This window comes from Geotrypetes seraphini, chromosome 2 (genome assembly GCF_902459505.1).
Source record: "Geotrypetes seraphini chromosome 2, aGeoSer1.1, whole genome shotgun sequence".
Classification (NCBI taxonomy): Eukaryota; Metazoa; Chordata; class Amphibia; order Gymnophiona; family Dermophiidae; genus Geotrypetes; species Geotrypetes seraphini.
In genome coordinates, this window is record NC_047085.1 from 378,435,776 (window position 1) to 378,456,519 (window position 20,744).

Sequence of the window (20,744 nt, forward strand, 5' to 3'; positions counted from 1 at the left end):
TGTTGGCTTTGGGAGCCACATTTTATTTAAAGTTTTCATGTAAATGCTTAGTTAAATTTAAAGAATGTGAATATGTGTATTGGGACTCTATTCATTTGGAACAATTTTTATAACTTCATGAAACTAATAAGGCTGATATCTGACTTAGTATTGGAGTTTTGTATGTAAGCACCATAACTTGTTTGATCCTTTCGATCTAGATTATATAATAGATGTATCTGTTTAATTAAGATATATTCTCCCATTAATGTGGGCTTGAGGAAAAATGATTTAGTTATTTTATGTTTAAACTATAATTTCTATGTAAAATCCTTTCTTTCTTATTGTTGTAAAATGATAATGATGAAAACTTTGAATAAAAAAATAATAAAAAATAAAAAAGAAGGATAGTATAGGTAGGGGGATGGGGATGGGATTACAACTGTACAAACTATAGATGATAAACTTTTGCATTACTGTATTTATCTAAGTTTTGATATATTTTTTATTTTATAGCAACTGTGTGGGATGACTTTCTTCTAATTTGTTATCGATAAAAACCATTGAAACCAAGTAGCATCTGGGGGCTGTTTGTGTTAGTGCCTATACCAAACTTGGATATATTAATGAGTATATTAATGAGATTTTACTGTTTTCTTTTGATTTAAAAGGTAATTGCATGATATTCAGCCCATGGCGGTCAGCAGTTTCTAACCTGACAGGAAAGGATATGGACCTGGGCCATGTTCAGACACTGGTATTGACTATTTGAGTCAGCCACTGACTTGGACGTTAGTAGGTGCTGGCTAGGGTTAGCATATTTGTGAAGACAAAAAGGAGGAAACATGACCCTGCCCTACCCCCAGCCTCCCACAAACTGAGCCATATGCCCCTTCCATCCACTGTTTGCTCTCTCACCTCTTCCATCCAGCCTGGGCCCCCTCTCCTTTTTACATGATTCATTCCAGCTTCATCCCCTCTTCATTTTTATCTCTCCTTTCTCTGTCCCCCTTTCCTCTCATACTCTGGCATGTCTCTCTTCTCCCCTCCTCTCCTTCCTTCCTTCCTGGTCCCACCCCTTCCCATGGTCTGGCATCTCTGTCTCCTTCCCTTCTATCTCTCCCTCCCTTCTTCTTTCACCCCCAATGGTTTGGCATCTCTCTCCTTTCCTACCCCCAGGTCTGGTATCTCAGTCTCCTTCCCTTCCATCTCTCACACCTATCCCATTCCTTGCACTGACATTTTTGTCTATTCCCCCTCCCCTTCCCGTCCATCCTCCCCCACCCATGCTCTGAGATCTCTCTCCTCTCCACCCCTCTCCCCTCATCTAGCATCTCTCTCCTCATTCTTCAACATCTGCACTCTTTGTCCCTATCATCCCTGTACATCGCTATCCCTTATCTCAGCAGCACCTTTTTTTTCTCTTTCATCTACACCATATCAGCATCTCTCTTTGTGCCTCTCTCCATCTTTCTCTGCTGACCTCCTTCTTCCCAGCATCAATCTCTCTCCCCTCTCCCTCATATGATTTTTCCATTCCACCTCCATCTGTTCTCTCCACTCCACACTGCCCCTCCCCTCTCCTCTGATTTCCCTACCAGCTCTCTGTTTCCTTCCTTCCTCTCCCTCCGAGCAGCATCTTACCCTGTCAGTCCACTATTTCTCTCTAGTCCCTCCCCACCATGGTCTTCCACTCCCCAAACACGTTGCCGGCAGTTTCAGTGATGGAGACACCCGCGGCCGGCCTGTTCATGAACTCTTCTCTCTGCCTTATCTTGCCTGCTCGGGAACAGGAAATTGCATAACAGGAAGTGGAATGTTGCAGAGAGAAGAGTTCAGGAGCCAGCTAGCAGCAGGTGTGTCAATCACTGACACTGCCAGCAATGAATCCGAGGCTTGCAAGACTATGGGGGAGAGGAAGTGCCGTGAGGAGAGGGGGGGGGGGGTGTTGGATGCATTATGTTGAGCCCAAAGTGCATGGGTCGGCTTCTGAGCAGCTCATATTTTTAAAACCCAGACATATAAGCACACATTCTTCTTATTTAAAAATACACCCAGACACCTGGACAGTCTTCTAAAAAGAAGATATGTCTGGGGAAATCTGGACGAATAGTAACCCTAAGGCTGGCTGATATTCAATCTCATTGCTCTCATAGCAAAGATAGGACTACCTTTGGTATGGTTCTATCTACCCGCTATCTAAGCAGGCACTGACATTGAATATGGCTGGTGCCTGTGTAACTGTTAGCTCTTCTTTGGCTCTGCCTCTAGACTGCCCTGCCACTGACTAGACAGTACAACGGTAGTCAGAGAAAAAATTCAGTGGCAGTATCCAGTTAAGTGCTGCTAAATATTGAGGAATGAATATTGACCCCTAATTGTTTTCTCTTTTAGGTTTGCATGGGGGGGGGGGGGATATATTATATGAATATGTATATATAATGAGTCAAAATGTGGTGTGATCGTGGCACCGAGGTACCCCCTCTTCAAACCCAGCATGCACCCAAAAAGAGGGAGAAAAACCTCAGACTAATGTAGCAGTATAGAACCAAAAGGTACAAATCAAAACTGATTTAAATACTTTCACTGGCAAAAAAAACCTCTCTCACAGAACAGCTCAGGTTTAGAAAAGGGCAAAGTCACCCGGAGGCACGTTCAAGGACTTAGCTGACAAAAGATGACTTGAGCTCCAACACTGTCATGTCTTCTCTAATCTTCCCAACAAGCGACCGTGTTTCATCAAAGTTTGGCTCATCAGGGGAACAAACAATGCAGCCTTGAAAAGTGCATCCAGAACAAAGGAAACAGACAAGAGCACTTAAAGCCCTCCCTCTAACACAGACCTCATTTCTGGTCTAAATCAACCAATCAGCATTCAGCTCAGCTCTTCTCAAACACAGCTGATTGAAGAAAATCAAAATATCAAAGAAGATAAAAGAAAAAGCAGCAATATAAAAGATTTCCACCTTAAAAAAAAATGCTTGCCACTCCACTCTCTGATTAAGACCCAATTGGGCTGAATGCTGATTGGTTGATTCAGACCGGAAGTGAAGTCTGTTTCCTTTGTTCTGGGGCTGGTCTCAGCATGGCTGCACTGTTTGCTCCCCTGATGAGCCAAACGTTGGTGAAACAAGGTTGCAGTATTTAAAGCAGTTTTGATTTGTATCTTTTGGTTCTAAACTTCTACATTAGTCTGAGGCTTTTTCTCCCTCTTTTTGGTGCAGGCTGGGTTTGAAGAGTGGGGTACCTCAGTGCCACAATCACACAACATTTTGACTCATTATATGAATATATTATATGTTGTGTGTCCTTGTAAAATTTGTTAACACATGAATATGTATACAATTGTGAAACTTTTAGCTCCATAAGAAGCTGTCCTAAGTGCAGCATTCAAACATATATAATATTGCATAAGCTAAAATAAATCTACCAGTCAATAACACATTAAAGCAGAAATAACAGCAATTTTTCTTGCAGCATCCAACTGGCAGTTCTTTTCAAGTCTTATTTTTATGTCATTCAGGATATATGTTTACCTTAAAGTGTCTCATATTTGCCCATTTTCACCACTTTTGAGTGTGAGTAAATGTGGGAGTTGATTTTGTTTATCACAACCTGAGGTCTACATTGCATGGATGTATCAAAAGTATGAACCTCTGATCAGCATAATCAGAAGTTTTTAAAGCATTGGATAATGGCTATAATAACTGTAGGATAAATTCTTTATTCAAAATAAAATAGACTCTAAGAAACAAAATATAGGAGTGCATAAGTTAAATATAAGACTAGAAAATGAAGCAGTCAAAGGATGATACACAGTTTAAGATAAAAAGCAAAATCTGTAGTTACGGCTAGGACCTTGGGACAACTGAATTTCTTCATTTAATTTTATGTTCATAAAATTCTTTTTTTCTTAGGATTTGATCAATTTTGTTTTCACTGCTGTAACCCCAAAGATGCAGATTTTAGAGTGCATGTACATCAAGCAGGCTATCGATCTCCTGCAGGTAAGTAGGAAGTGTGAATGGGTTATCTGTGCTCTGTTTCCTCATGCCAAATGCCATGATGAGAAGCTGTGTGTGTGTCTTGCAGGGTCTTTTGGCAGAAAGGGATGAGAAGCAGCCTGGTCCAGAACATGTGGCTCGTCTATTTGTGTTTGCTGTAATGTGGTCGGTAGGAGCCTTGCTAGAGTTGGATGATCGAGCAAAAATGGAAGCGTTCTTAAGGGATCATACTGCCACTTTGGAGCTCCCCTCTACAAATGGAGATGAAACTATTTTTGAATTTGTCATTAATGATGATGGCCAATGGGAACACTGGTCAAAGAAGGTTTGTCTACTGTTATATTCTTTATTTAGTAGGAACATAGTTCAGAAACCACTACAGTGAAATAAATTGGAAGTAATTCTGATAATTGAATACTGTAGTCATTTTTCATAGATGTTCAAAAGAGAAAACCCTTTAATAGGTGGGACAAGTGGCATTACTCCTTTTCGATTCTATTTTTATTATAGACTACTTTGTTGCATGTACATAAAAGGCAGTATAGCAAGCACCATTATAGATATAAACGAAACCATAAGCTGCTAAGCTAACAACATAAATTACTTTACCAAGAGCTCCTTTTACAAAGGTGTGCTAGCGGTTTTAGTGCGGTGCTAGCCACTACCGCCTTCTTTTAAGCAGGCGGTAGTTTTTCAGCTAGTGCGTGCGCTAAAAACACTAGCGCACCTTTGTAAAAGTTTCCAAGTTCATCGTTGAATGTCCAAGCAGATTACAGTTAAAAAATATTAAATTAAAAGTAGAGAGTGAGAGGGGATTGAAAAAAAGGGTAATGAGTGAGGTAGGAGAAAGAACTACAATATAAAAAGGATGGTAAAACCCAAAAAGGGAGAGGGGGGAGAAGCTGCTCCGATGGCATCGCAAACTACGCTCTTGTGTTTTAATGTGAAGGTAAGAAGTGGAAAACTAATGAAGAAAAGATGTATACTAATCATAGGCGGCATTGAAAAGAAAGACTTTAAACTCAGCCTTAAATTTGTCAAGAGAGGGCTCCAGTCTGAGATAGGATAGTAATTTATTCCAGAAGAAAGGACCGGTAAATGAGAAGATACGATGACGCATAGTGTCATATGTTATGGGACGACTAAAAGATTTTGTTGGGAGGAGTGAAGGTTCGAGTAGTGGTATCAGTTAAAGAAAAGGGAAGTGTTGGTCTGTGACTGATGGGCTTTTGAAGAGGTTGTTTTCTGTGTTAATTTACTACCAGCGTGTGCTAACACCATTAATGCACGTCATTGATTATGGGGCTTGTTTTCTCCAATTTAGATATCAAAAAAGGATTGGAGAATGAGGTTTGTCTCAGGACTATGCCAATATTCTGTTTCAGTAAATATTCTTCTTATGTTTCTCGACCCTGCCAATGCCTAGACTGTTCTTAAGTCCCACAGAAATCTGCTTTAGGATGGGATGATCCACAGTTTTGGAAGCAAACTATTAGGTTTGCAGTGAATACAAAAATGGTATATACGAGGTATATGCTGAAGATTTTGAAGCTTTGTTTTGCAGTAATGGCTCTTTCTATTTATTGACCAGAGATTGCACAGGTATTTTGGTAAGTTACAAAATTCTGATCTTTATAGAAAAGGAAAACAATAACACTCAGTGATAGCATACATGGCTTAAGAGTGTTTTCCATGGAGAGGTTTAACATAGATGTAGATTTCTTGCTTGGTAGGCTAGACAAAGAGGATAGTAACCAGGGCAATTGCCCTGCATCTCCAATACCACAAGGAGCATCTTCCTCAACCTAAAGGAGACATAATCTGAAGATAGTCGTTGGAACCCTCCTCCCCAATTTCTGTCCAGGGCCCCCATTTATGTAACACCAGTCTAGAACAGGGGGAAGGGGAGAGGGAAAAGAGTAGCACGGTCAAATTGGTAGTAATAGGTTCACTAGTTTCACTAGTAGCAGGAGAATTTGAGGGTCACCACCTCTCCATTTCTTCCCCCAAATCATGACTATGGACAATCATGCTCAAAATATCTTTATTTGTGGCTTGGAGAACAGTAGCCATAATGTGGAAAGATGTATTTGCCATCATTTCATTGAATTGGAATATATTTCCCAACCATGTCCAGAAGACACAATTGATCTATTTGGTTTTTAGGCTACCCCTAATGAATATGCATGAGATAGATTTGTGTGTACAGTGGGGACCCAGTATATGTAGATTGTCTTGTGCAAAAGTTCAGAAAACTCTACTGGCTAGGTGAACCTCTGAGACAGGGTTAAGTAACAGTAGGACAGCAAAACAATATAAGAGGTGTATTACTACTGAGAGGCTGGACACAAAATATAGATGATTAGCTGGATTATCTCAAGACAAGCAAATCAATGAATAAATAAAATTAGTTATTTTTTTTAATTTCTTAATGCCATGAAGCCTTATCCTGCTGTTTTGGGCTTCCAGGTCAGTTGAAATGAGTTTCCACTGGGCTAGAGCATCGTAAGCCTTCCTTTGCAAATACCAGGGGGATCCCCTATTTCTATATACTGTATAATTTTATGCATATTCTCTCATGATTTAAAAGATAGTTTTAATTACAAATCAATTGAAATCCATTCAAAAATTGTTCAAATGAGTAAGAATCTATGGTGCCTACTAAATAAGCTATGTTATTGCAATAATGTATGCTGTTACCCATTCTGGTGCAAAAAGCATATGAGCCCTGACTGTGGGTGATTTCCCCATACTCATGAGTTGGATTGCAGAAAGACGAAATTTACATTTTTCAGCTCCGCCTCCTTCTCCAGTGACTGTAGAGCCCCCTTCAATTTTTCCTTTTGCAAGTGAGTTGAGAAGGTTTGATTCTGATCTGCTCTGATAACTTTTTTTATTATTATTATTATTTTTTTTTTTTTTGGTGGGGGGTTATCTGAATACAAGGCTTTTCAATGTTGGAAAGGTCCTCGGTGACCCTGGGACAGCTCTGCCTAGAAGAAAATGTAGTCTCTGAAAGAGATCTTCAGCTGGCGAGGCAATCCTCAGGGTTCCTCTCTGGCCAACCTGCATTGAGAATTGTGGAGCTCAGGGTACATTCTCCTCAAAGTTAGCCCTTTGTCGAGTTTGGTCAACTAAGTCTGTAATTCCAAATCTGTATGTTATGACTATACTGTAAAAGCTGAAATTTCTACCTCTATGTCCACCACCTTTGTATTTCCTTCCAAAGTTTGTCCTGCTTATACTGTGAATATACTATTGTAACCCGTTCTGGGCTTCTTTGGGAGGACAGACTAAATAAATAAATAAAAATATATCAGGTGCTTGAGTGCAGGCTGTTTGGCCCTAGGGTGTCAGTCTGGTAGGGCTTAACAGGTGCCGGCTGCATGGATTCCTCCTCATGCTCATGCGTGGATCTATGGGGGTTGAAGCCTCTGCCAGGCTTTAATCTAACTGGCAGCCCGAAGATCCCAGCTCATGGACTTGATCTGGTGAATTGCAGCAATGTCTTCATCACTTCCGGTTTCTACTATGAGAACTAAAACAACTAAAACAGACTATCACCAGCACAGACTGACAATGACTATTGCCTATTGTGGTCTATTGGAAAATCGCAACCTGATATGGTAGGGCAATTGCTGCAGAAGATAGGTATTTGATAGTTTGGATAAGTGTAGATATTGGAGTAGCAATTTGATGGTCAGATATTTTTTTACATGGTTTGGATTTCCTAGTTCTGACCAATGAGTAGGAATAGGATATTATAGTACAAGGTGATTGTCTCCTAGGCTGGGGAGGCTTAGTGATACTAGACATATTAAGTAAAGCTACTTCATGGTCTCTGTAGAGAGATGCTACAAGTCATGAGGAGTAAGTTGGGTGAAGTTTACAGAGTTTCTAATTTTTTGGAAAGCTCTAATGTAGATTTAGTGGGTTTCCAGTAAAAAACCTTTGAGGGGAAGGGATTAATGCTCAGTTTCAGCTTTTATTGTTTGCACAACTGATTTAGCATGTGAATTCCTATACAGTAGTGGCAATACCCTATTGGGCTGGGTGTTTTGAGATTTGTTGTAGCATTTGGGAAGATTTTGGTATGGTTTTATGCTTGGTCCTTCTTGCTCTGCACGAAGGGCTGGTGTAGCCCTTTGGCAGAGGTCCAGTGGGGAAGGGGGGGGGGGGTGAAAGCACCTGATCATCAGCACTCTAAGGGCTGAAGACTGCCGGTATAGCTGGTGGGTAAGATATCCTGGTCATCGGGCAGGGACTGATGCTGGTCTCATTCCGGTAGCATATGGAGGGAAGTGAAGGATATGCCTTCCTCCTTACCTTGCTGGCCTCATGGGTAGAAAGTTTTTTTGCCTGAAGACTGCCAGTAAAGCTGGTGGTTGGGACTTACCAGTCGTTGGGCAGGGACTGCTGCTGGGTTTGCTCTGGTGGAGTAAGAAGGGATACAAAGGAAATGCCTTCCTCCTTACCCTGCTGGCCTTGTGGGTGGAAAATTCTCTCACCGGCCCTTTAAGGACTGAAGACTGCTGGTGGGACTTCCCAGTTGTCAAGCAGGGACTGATGTTTATTTTACATTAGTAAGTCTTTTATGAACTGTATCAAGCTCTAACTTTGGTTCGGGAAGAGGCGGTATATAAGATGAAAGATTAGATTAGTTTAAATGAGATATTTTTAGTGGGGGGCTAGATTTTTTTTCCTTCAAAGGGGAGGGGGCTTGCTAAAAGTGTGGCACTCTTGTATTTACGACCTTAGGTGAGGGTGCAAGGAGAGGTGCAGGGGCTTATCCTCTCAACTACTAAAGTTTTTAGAGCCATAGATTGCTGGGGTTGGAGGGGTAAGGATGGCCATTTACTGTCCTATGCAAACCCTTAAAAGATGGCCTCCTAAGGAAAGGGACCAGCTTTGACTCTGAAAGGAAAATTACTATGGCATTCTCTAAAATGTGGCAGCAATTTTCCTGCTGTAAAATAGCATTGAAATACTGTTTTACTATACTTCAGAAAATAAGCCCATTTATTTTGCATTTAGTTCATACTGTTGTAATAGTAGTTTAAGGTGAGCTACATTTAGGTACAGTAGGTATTTTCCTGTCTCCACAGGGTTTATAATCTAATTTGGTATGAAATGGAGGGTTAAATGATTTTCCAAAGATCACAAGGAGTATCAATGGGATTTGAAATAGACTACATCCTGGGTTTCAGCCAGATGCTCTAACCATTAGGCTAGTCTTATAAGAGTGAACAATTCTGAAGCTTGGATTTTTATTCCAGGTTCCTGAGTACACCTATCCTAAAGATTCAGTTCCTGAGTATACCTTGATTTTGGTTCCTAATGTGGATAACGTCAGGACAGATTTTCTCATGCATACCATCATGAAGCAGGGCAAAGCTGTTCTACTTATTGGTGAGCAGGGAACAGCCAAAACAGTTATGATTAAGGTAAGCCAAGGCTGTATGTTGGGTGGATTCTCACATCTTTATGACAAAGAAAATGTACCATGACTCTGTGTCATTGAAAGCGAGCTAGAGAGCAATAGTTTAGCTATCAGATTGAGATCTGTGAATTAGTTATCTGAATCTGTTAGAAGTTATAGAGGTTTGGTGAATGAAGGGTTCATAGACAAAAGCGCGCGACAACAAAGATGCGCCGACATCTCAGCGCAGACAACTGAGCGCAAGGTGGAAGTGTGCTGAAGAAAAACAGTATTTTAAGGGGTTCCGATGGGGGGTGTTGGTGGGGAACCTCCCCACTTTACTTAATAGAGATTGCGCCGGCGTTGTGGGGGGTTTGGGGGGTTGTACCCCCCTCATTTACTGGAAACTTAACTTTTTCCCTCTTTTTTAGGGAAAAAGTGAAGTTTTCAGTATAATGTGGGGGGTTACAACCCCCCAAACTCCCCCACAACGCCGGCGTGATCTCTGTTAAGTAAAGTGGGGGGGTTCCCCCCCACAAACCCCTCGTCGGAGCCCTTTTCTTTGGCGCGCTTCCACCTTGCGCTCAGTTGTCTGCGCTGGGCTGTCGGCACGCCTTTGTCGTTGCGCGCTTTTGACCTGTCACCATGAATGAGGCAATGAAATTAGAAAATTGATGCAGACCCCTCAAATGGGGAAATCTACATCAAGGTTCAAGCAGATTTGTGTGATTTGAGAGATCTACGGGCAAATTCAATGCAGAATCTGACAAACGGCCTAATACATGGTGAATCCTAATAGAATCTATCCAGATTTTTCCCAGATTTGCTGATGAATTTATCTAGCATTTTGGAGAAAATTTCAAACATTCTATCAACAGTGAACTACTCCATAGTTTTGCTGATATAAGTTTCATTCTACTTGTTCATATATCTCCACTGCCCATATTGAAAATGCCCCTATCCATATTTTTCTGTTCCTGGAGGATTCACAATTACAAAATAAGTTTTAACTGGGATTTGAAATTGAGTTCCTTGGCTTAAAATCCACTGTACTGACCAATAGGCTACCCCTCTGCAATCTAAGAATGCTGCCAAAAAGACGTCCTTAACCCTGATTTTAGTGTTGTTCATTTGTTGGACATTCCAATTTATAAAATGGTTATTCATGCTGGACCATCCTCAGCACATGGATGCCCATCTCACATATTGTTGAACAGGAAATCCTTGCATATTTCTTGATAGAAAATAAAGGTGAGATGGATGTTCATTTTGGATGTTCAAAGCTGGATGTCTCTATTCTGACTTCAACTATGGAGGGGCATTTTCAAAAGGATGTCTATCAAATTTTGTATCTTTTTCCAATTCGGGGCATAAATACCTACCATGATCTCAAAAAGTAGCTAGATATTTTTAAAGTAGAGCTCAAAAAGAGAGTTCTGACCTAAATCTAAGCATTATAAACCACATTACTATAAATACCTCTGTTATTTATTTTAAAAAAAAATACTGTCATTTGGGAGCTGCATGAGTGACACAGCCTATCCTTTACTACCTAAATCCTCTCTCATCATTCTCTCCCAGCTAATCCCAGGCTGAGGTTGCCCTGTGAAGGCTCAGATTTGAAGAACAGAGAAGAAATTATTCAAATCAGTTATTATGTTATACTTGCTATATGCCCTGTTTACTGATTTTTATTTACTGATAATTTTAGGGTTATGCAAGCAAATATGATCCAGAACTACATGTGACAAAAGCCTTAAACTTCTCTTCTGCAACCCTGCCAAACATGTTCCAAAGGAGTATCGAAAGCTATATTGATAAAAGAATGGGCACCACATATGGTCCCCCTGCAGGAAAGAAAATGACAGTTTTTATTGATGACATCAATATGCCTGTGATTAATGAGTGGGGTGACCAGGTAACATTTTTTTATGGTCGTGGATTAAAGACACATACTTACAAAACAGCAAGTAGCTGAAAAACATGATAGGGATGTGCATAGGCAAAAAAATTAAAAAAAAAGTTTCATTCTCAGATAATTTGGCTTCCATCCACAATTTATGTTAATTTTCCAGTTTGTCTCACACATATGTATTAAAAATTTGTTTTTATCTAACATAGTAACATAGGGCCTCTTTTACGAAGCCATTTAGCGCCGGCCACTGCGGGCCCCGAAGCCCTCAGAGATTTAAAGGGCTTCGGGGCTGTTACCACGCAGCTTGTAAAAGAGGGGGATAGTAAATGATGACAGATAAAGACCTGAACGGTCCATCCAGTCTGCACATAAGTTATACCCATGATTAAGGGGTTCTTTTACTAAGGTGCGCTAGCCAATTTAGTGCGTTCTAAATGCTAAGGTGCCCATTATATTCTATGGATGCGTTAGCATTTAGCACGTACTAAATCAGCTAGCGCTCCTTAGTAAAGACCCCTAAATTAACTTGTCTCTTTTTTGATATTTCTGGGCCATAGACTATAAAGTCTGGTACTGTCCTAGGTTCCAACTGCTGAAGTTGCCATCCAAACTTACTCCAGCCTATCCAGCCATCCCATTGTTTGCAGGTTATCTACCGTAAAGTCTGGCCAGTAACATCCTCATGTTTCAAAGTAATGGAGTTTCCAATGATGCCCACCCCAGCCTACACCAAATCACCATATATGGGACACAGACCATACCATAGGAGCCACAAGGCACCTCCTTAATTGGAACAAATGTGCCATTTTTGGAGGCACCTATAGGTGCCTCCATTTTTAAACTGTTTTTTAATTGGTTTTTAATCAGCACAGTCAATTACTACGTTGATTGAACCAACTAATTATTTAAGATAGATGGTGGTAGGGCACCTTTAGCACCGTTTAGAGAATTTGCTTCTTGCTCTCAAACGATGGATTAGATTGCTATTAGGCTTGAAATTTATTTTCTACTTTTAAGCATCCTTAGAAAAACATTTCTAAGGATGCTGCATAATTTTTTTAGAAAACGTCATTGTGTAATATTTCTTTATTTTTTGGGGTTTGAATAACAGATTACCAATGAGATTGTGCGACAGTTAATGGAGCAAAAAGGTTTCTATAATTTGGAGAAGCCCGGAGAGTTCACAAGTGTGGTAGATATCCAGTTTGTAGCAGCTATGATTCATCCAGGTGGAGGCCGCAATGACATCCCACAGCGCTTGAAACGACAATTTACCATTTATAACTGTACGCTACCCTCAAACTCATCTATTGACAAAATATTCAGAACAATTGCAGAAGGCTACTTCTGTGAGCACAGAGGTTTTCCTGATGTGGTGTGCAAACTGGCTTCAGCACTTGTACCTTCAACTCGACAAGTTTGGCAAGCAACTAAAATAAAGGTAAAATATGTAAAGGAGGAATACATATTATATAGACTGATGTGTATTTAAAATTTGTAAATATTTATTCATATATTTATACTGTGAAAAAAATCTCGAATGGCTCAATACATCCTTAATAATAAAACCCTTACCGCATATGTGCAGTAGAAAATCTGTGATCCCTGCGTCTGTGAGATCTGACTCTGCTGAATTCGATTTCCAGCGCATGGGGTGGCTTGCAGCTCATGCAGCGAGTTCAGCGGCAGTGGCGGTTTGACTCCTGTGCTGCCGCTGCCAAGACGCCTCCTCTCACCCCCTGATCAGCAAACGCAGCAGCCGCGGGGCATTTGCTAGGCTGTCCCACTTTGATAATGCGAGGTGGGCCGGCCTAGCAAAAGCCCCAAGGCTACCTGGGCTAGCAGATGCTGGACAGGGGGAGCAGGGAAAGAAGAAGGCCTACTGCTGGACAGGGGGGAGGTAAAAGGAAGGGAAAAGGGCTGCTGCTGGACAGGTTGAGCAGGGAAGGATTGCTGCTGGACAGGGGGGGGAGGTAAAAGGAAGGGAGAAGGCCTACTGCTGGACAGGGGGAGCAGGGAAGAGGGGCTGCTGGACAAGGGGGATGTAAAACGAAGGGAAAAGGGCTGCTGCTGGACAGGGGGCGCAGGAAAGGGGTGCTGCTGGACAGGGGTGAGGTAAAAGGAAGGGAGAAGGCCTACTGCTGGACAGGGGGAACAGGGAAGAGGTGCTTCTGGACAGGGGGGAAGTAAAAGGAAGGGAGAAGGCCTACTGCTGGACAGGGGGAGCCGGGGTACTGCTGGACAGGAGGGAGGTAAAAGGAAGGGAGAAGGCCTACTGCTGGACAGGGGGAGCAGGGAAGAAGGGCTGCTGGACAGGGGGGATGTAAAACGAAGGGAGAAGGGCTGCTGCTGGACAGGGGGAGCAGGAAAGGGGGTGCTGCTGGACACGGGAGAGGTAAAAAGAAGGGAGAAGGGCTACTGATGGACAGAGGGAGCAGGCAAGGGGTGGTTGTGGACAGCTGAGAAAAGAGAAAGACAGAAAGAAATAAGACAGACAGTGGCCAAGGAGAGAGAGAGACAGAAAGAAAGGCACAGACAGAAAGGGGCCAAGGGGAGAGAGAGAAAGAAAGACAGACAGACACACAATTCTATTCTAGCACCCGTTAATGTAACGGGCTTAAAGATTAGTTGAATATAAAATGCTATTACTGTGATTATAGACAGTGTCATGGTATGCATACATAATGCAGAAGTTGTAAATAAGTGTTATTGCATATATGGGAGAATGAAGGATCATTTTATAACAGAGAGGCCTAAGATGATATGTCACCCAGGCTGCATCTGTTTTATAAAGACAGCATATATGCCTATGTACTTTTTATAAAATAGCTTACCCAATGTAGTTGTTGCAGATAATAATAATAATAACAGCTTATATACCGCAATACTGTGAAGTTCTATGTGGTTTACAAAGATTAAGCAAAGGTACAAATTGATTGACTTTAAGAGGGGAGGAAGAAAGAGGGTTAGTAGGACAGGAAATCCATTTTTGAGGAGAGAGTGATCAATAGAACAAGTTAATCGCTATAGAGGGGAGAGAGAAGAGAGGATCAGTTGTCTAGATACTTTAGGAACAGGTGTGTTTTCAGACGTTTCCTAAATTCCTCATAAGTAGTGGGCGAAAGCAATTGTTCTAGGTCTTTATCCCATGATGCTGCTTGGTGCGAGAGAAGATGTTCATGGTGTTTTTTCAGTTTACTAGATGTAACTCTTGAAGACTGCTTGGATTTGTAGTCAGCACTGTTCCCTTTAAGGTCAGCAAGAGTCCTCCATTTACAGACCGGAGGTGGGGAGTGCTGTTTCACTATCACAGTTTCAATAGTGAAAAACAGGCATGTTCAGCAAGACTCCCTAGAAACTGAAAATACTATATTGAAGCACCACCCTCTACTGGTAGCAATGCAGTTAGAGGACTTCTACTCAGCTCAGAAGGAACAGAGACTCCAAGATTCCTAACTTGTGAAGGGGGGGGGGGGGTGATTTCTCTCAAAAGAGATTTTTATGTCAAGCATGCAACACCTCTCCCCCTTGTTCCTTAGTCTGCTCCCTCACCACATGCGTGCCTTCCCTTCCCGCCATATCTCTTTTTCTTGCCGGCATGAGCAGCATCTCTAATCTGCTGCCCACGCCAGCCTTAGCTCTCCCTCTTAGGTCACTTCCTGGTCCCATGGGAGAGGGAGAGATGAGACCAGTGCGGGACCCAGAAGTGACATCAGAGGAGAGTTGACACTGGTGCAAGCAGCAGGTTGGAGTTGATGCTTGTGCCAGCAAAGAGCTAGAGGTACAGTTGGGGTGCGGGGAGGAGTGAAGGCGCATGTGCAGTGGGAAGAGGGGTTTAAGGAGGAGGGGTGCCGGTACCTGGGGCAGACCATCCCCCACCCCCCTTACTATGCCACTGCTTCCAGGTTTACCAAGATTTATTTTTACAGATAAGAAATCCAAGGAAGAATTGAATTCAAGTTCTCCTCAATTAGTGATCCATTGAGGATCATTAAACAATCAAGAGGATATCTCTTTTCATGTGTAACTTGTAAATCACATATCCCCTCCCCTCTTTTTACTAAGCTGTGGTAGAGATTTTTACTGCGGCCCAAAGCACTATATGTTCCGATGCTCATAGAATTCTTATGAGCTTTGGAGCAGCATTGGAGCATTTAGCTCCCCGGGCTGTAGAAGAAACCATACCACGGCTTAGGAAAAGGAGGGGAAAAACCATACCACGGCTTAGGAAAAAGACATCCAGTGCTGACAAAAAGTCTGCAACATCTTGATCATTGCTGTTTTCTAAATGGAGGTTAATATCTCCTACCTTTCTCATGTGCCCTCTTCTCATTGGCTCCGTCTCTGGCAGTATTCGAATTCTTGCTGAAAGCCCACTTTTTTGAAGCTGCCTTTAAGTCCGACCTGTAAAGCACCCATATCTGTTTGTCATTCCCTCTATAATCCCCTACCCTTGTAAATTCATCGTCCCTCTTGTAAATTCCTACCTGAGCAGTGTGTACAGATTCACCCTTTTTGTCCTGTGTGTCTGTCACAATTAGATTGTAAGCTCTTTTGAGCAAGGACTCTGTCTTGCATATTTAGTGTACAGCATTGTGTGCCTTTGGTAGTGCTATAGAAATAATAAATAGTAGTAGTAGAATCAAAACATACCAATTGCTATGACAGAAACTCAGTAAACAACTGTTTTAGATTTTTCTACTGACCTGGAGGTCGATAGACCAAGATGAAGCCAGCTGATCCTAAAGTGGAAGAATTAAGTAATTTACAAGAGAATATCTCAATTCCTTCAGTGCAGATAGAATCTATTGCAGTAACATTAAAAAAAATCCCTTATAAATCACAGCTAAACCATCAACCTTTTTTTTCTAATCTAGGAAAACTCAAGATCTAACAACCAGGTGAATAAAGAATCAAAATAGAAAACTCAGTGTAGCCATTTCTCAGTAATACATGCAAAACAAACTTGCAGCTCCTCAATTAGATCTCTTATTATAATACAGTACTCTTATTATTTACTGATCTAGCATTAAAATAGACACAAAGAACTGGAAGATAGGATGAGTCATCATCTATAACTGTCCTAGATGGATAGGGATGAGAACTAAAATTAATTTTAGGTCTAAAAGATTGCTTATGTCTCTGAGCCAGTTGGCTATCAATAATGGCCTTGATGGGTTTATAATTAATAAATCTAGAATGTATAAGATCACAATACAAAGAATCCTGATAGAAACTTAACTCATGAGCTCTATAAGAGGTTTCTCATATGCTCCCACCTATCTGATCAAATGTAACAAACTAAAATCTAGTTAATGCATGGTGTAATTAAAATAACTTAGGCAAATAATTGATCTTTAGTAATTAAACTTCCCAAAGTTTCCCACAAAGGGACACACCAAGGGGCATTAGATGCCCCTTCGGCTTTGTATCCGAGGCAGCATGTCTCAAAAGAAGAGTGCTTTAATACTTCATGGCATTGGCTGGTTCTGATGACATGACCAGAGAGTGGGCAGGGCTAAGTACCACACCGCAAAGCTTTCCAGTGAGCGGTAGCAGAAGACTAGAAGCAGAATCACAAAAACATTGCAATCGTGCCTGGTTAGATGGGCATGTTCAAACAAAAACACTCAATTAGACTGTCCTCAAGTATAGTGAGCTTTTATGCTACAACACTTTAGCTGGCACTGATGATGTAACCACAAGGTAGGCGGGGCTAAGTGCCACACTGCAGAGCTTCCTAGCAAACAGTAGCAAAATTAATTTTTCTCCTATCACTTTATCCTACTCGAGTATTCCTTATGTCACTTACTCCCCCCTTTTACAAAAGTGCAGAAGAGGTTTTTAGCACCGTCTGGTGAGCTGCTCCGACGCTCATAGGAACTCTATGACCATTGGAGCAGCACAGAACATTCAGCACGCCAGCCAATGCTAAAAATCTCTTTCGCGCTTTTGTAAAAGGTGGTGGTGGTGGTGGTGGGAGGGGGGGGGGTTGGTCTTCCAGCTATCCAACTGATGACCTCTGAGTTTTTTTCCATTTACAGTATATGTACTCGAAAATGTCTTTGCTAGTTCTTGCCTCTAGAGAAAACCTCTTTTCAGAATCGATTGCCTTATAACTGTTTGACCAACTTGCATGTGATTGTGCTCATTTCTATTTTTGTTCAGTAGGATCTGACTTTCATTTTCTGAAAGATGGCAATTTGCCTTTCATACTTTACCAGGGTTAGAAAAATATATGAAGTTCCTAGATATGGCAAAGCACATTCATTTATTTTTCAATACTTAAAATGCACATAAAATAGGAGTTCAATATCGCAAAAATAGTCCCTAAACAATGAAACATTTCATGGGCTAGAACATTCTTCTGCTATGCTTTTGTTTATGCAGGTGCTCAGAATTCATCACTTAATTTTTAAATTGCTTGTTAACTTTGTTCCCTGTTTGTGTGATATTAGTTTTGTCTATATTGAATCTCATTTGCTATTTGTTATCTTTTCCCTTCATGCATATAAATCTTCCTGAATCTTTTGAATTTCTGCTAGATTATTTACTACACCAATAATTTTACTGCTGTTGGTAAAAAATCCCTGTATTCCTTTTTAGTATCTCAATAAATCACTTGAAAACATAATGAAAAGTCACAGCCCCAGTACAGATTCCTTCAGCATTCCATTTTTCAGTACACATATTTGGAAAATGCGTTATTAATCAGTGCCCTATATCTTCTGTCACTTAGCCAGTTTTATTTTACTTCTACTTTTTATTTTATATTTATTTATTTAGTCGATTTTCTAGCCCGTCCTCCTAGAAGAGCCCAGAATGTCTTCTTTTCAAAAATAAATGATTTGAACTTAGGCACCATACTTTATAGCAAAGCATACAAGATGTATGTACAGATTTTTAAGACTGTCAATTAACATCAGTAATTATTGCTAGCACCCAATCATTGATGCTTCCAAGCTGATTAATCAATTTATTTGTGTGCAGAAATTTGGGCGTAATATATACAGTAGAATCTGAGGTATCTGATAACTTCTAATAGATTACCATTAAAAACACAGAAACATAGAAACACGATGAGAGATAAAGGCCCAATGGCCCATTTAGTCTGCCTATCCACAGCATCCATCATCTCTTCCTCTCCCTAAGAGGTCCCACGTACCTGTCCTATGATTTCTTGAATTCAGACACAATCCTATTCTCCACCACCTCCACTGGAAAACTATTCCATACATTTACCATCTTTTCTGTAAAAAAAACATATTTCCTCAGATTACTCCTGAGCCTATCACCTCTTAACCATCCTATGCCCATTTCAAAGCTTCCTTTCAAATGAAAGAGACTCAACTGATGCACATTTATGTCACATGGGTATTTAAACATCTCTATCATATCTCCCATTTTCCACCTTTCCTCCAAAGTATACATATTGAGATCTTTAATTCTGTCCTTATATGCCTTATGACAAAGACTACACACCATTTTAGTAGCCTTTCTCTGAACCGACTCCATCCTTTTTATATCTTTTTGAAGGTGCGGTCTCCAGAATTGTATACAATATTCTAAATGAGGTCTATCCAGAGTATTATACAGGGGCATCAATACCTCCTCTTTCCTACTGGCCATAACTCTCCCTATGCAACCTAGCATCCTTCTAGCTTTTGCCATCACCTTTTCAACCTGTTTGGCCTCCTTAAGATCATGACACCCAAGTCCCACTCTTCTGTTGTGCACATAAATTCTTCACCCCCTAAACCAGTGGTTCCCAACCATGTCCTGGAGGACCACCAGCCAGTCGGGTTTTTGGGATAACCCTAATGAATATGCATGAGAGAGATTTGCATATAATGGAGGTGGCAGGCATGCAGATCTGCTCCATGCATATTCATTAGGGCTATCCTGAAAACCTGACTGGCTGGTGGTCCTCCAGGACAGGGTTGGGAACTACTGCCCTAAACTGTACTGTTCCTTCGGATTTTGCAGCCCAAATGCATGACCTTTCATTTCTTAGCATTAAATTTTAGCTGCCAAATTTCATACCATTTTTCAAGCTTCGCTAGGTCTTTCTTCATGTTATTCACACCATCCAGGGTGTCTAATCTATTGCAGATTTTAGTATCATCCGCAAAGAGGTAAATCTTACCTGACAGCCCTTCAGCAATATCGCTTATAAAAATGTTAAAAAGAACAGACCCAAGAATAGAATCTTAAGGCACATGACTGATAAAATACTTTTCCTCAGAGCGATCTCCATTGACCACTAACCTCTGTTGTATTCCACTCAACCAGTTCCTGACCCAGCCCTTCACTTTGGGGCCCATCCTGAGGGCACTCAGTTTATTTATTTATTTTTTTTAATTTGAGTTTAATGCATTTACAATATCATAAAGATATCAAGGAAAAAATGGTTTCCAAACAAATTTCCAATACAACAAATAATACAAACAAACAATCCTTTACAAGCCCACTAAAAAGGGAAACATATTGCTTATATCAACTAAGTATTAAGGAAAAACAAGGAAATGGGTTGAGTTTCAATGAACACAAATCATTCCCAAACTAAAACAGGACATTGGACATTCCTACCCTATATTTTTTATCAATAAATGAAAAAGAAAAAGAAAAAAGTCAACTCACTTCTGTTCACGAGCTACCAGAAATTGTTGCAATTGAATGGGATCCCAAAAGACAAACTCAGTATCTTGTATCTTAACCAAACATTTACAAGGAAACTTCAAATAAAATGATGCCTCAAGTGCCAATACTCTAGTTCTCAATTTCAAAAATTATTTTCTTCTAAACTGAGTGGCTCTTGAGACATCAGGAAAAATACTAACCAAATCCCCACAGAACTTGGTGAGCCTATTTTTAAAATAAAGTTTCATTAACAACATTTTATCTGTCTCACTAGAGCATGTTAGAATCATTGTGGACCAAGTCTGAATAACATCTTGAGAGTCTTCTAAAAACTCTGTCAAGTTAACATCATCTGTTACCAGATGGTCCACATCCTGTACAGTTTCCTTTTTCTTCTTGGGAATGTGATAACAGTTATTTATTGGAAAGCTATCCGCATTGGGTAATCCCAGTATTTCCTTAAAATATTTTCTTAATAATATTTCTGGTAGTAACAAATGAGTCACTGGGAAATTAACCAAGCGAAGATTCTTTCCCCGATGCTTATTTTCTAACATTTCCATTTTTAAATGTAATGATGTAGAATCTTTTACAGCTGATAGTGAAACAGCTTGCAATGTGTTACACTGAGTTTCAATCGCACCTACTCTATTTTCCAAACAATTTAAATTGGCGTCCACATTCTCAAACTTTTGAACCACAGACTGTGAGAAATCACTCTGAGAAACCCTTCAACTCTAGAAATTCCTAACCATAAATCCTTTAAAGTAATATGTCTGGGTCATTG

At 40.6% G+C, this 20,744-nt stretch overlaps 1 protein-coding gene across 1 annotated transcript in view; it reads left to right on the plus strand.

The window, feature by feature from the left end:
• The window catches only part of LOC117353985 (dynein heavy chain 5, axonemal-like), a 629,516-nt gene that overhangs the window by 310,930 nt on the left and 297,842 nt on the right, over window positions 1-20,744 (plus strand). The window contains exons 49-53 of the mRNA XM_033930650.1: window positions 3,897-3,986; window positions 4,072-4,308; window positions 9,260-9,427; window positions 11,114-11,320; window positions 12,429-12,758. Coding sequence (XP_033786541.1) covers window positions 3,897-3,986; window positions 4,072-4,308; window positions 9,260-9,427; window positions 11,114-11,320; window positions 12,429-12,758 — 1,032 coding nt within the window. The remainder of the gene's footprint in view (window positions 1-3,896; window positions 3,987-4,071; window positions 4,309-9,259; window positions 9,428-11,113; window positions 11,321-12,428; window positions 12,759-20,744) is intronic.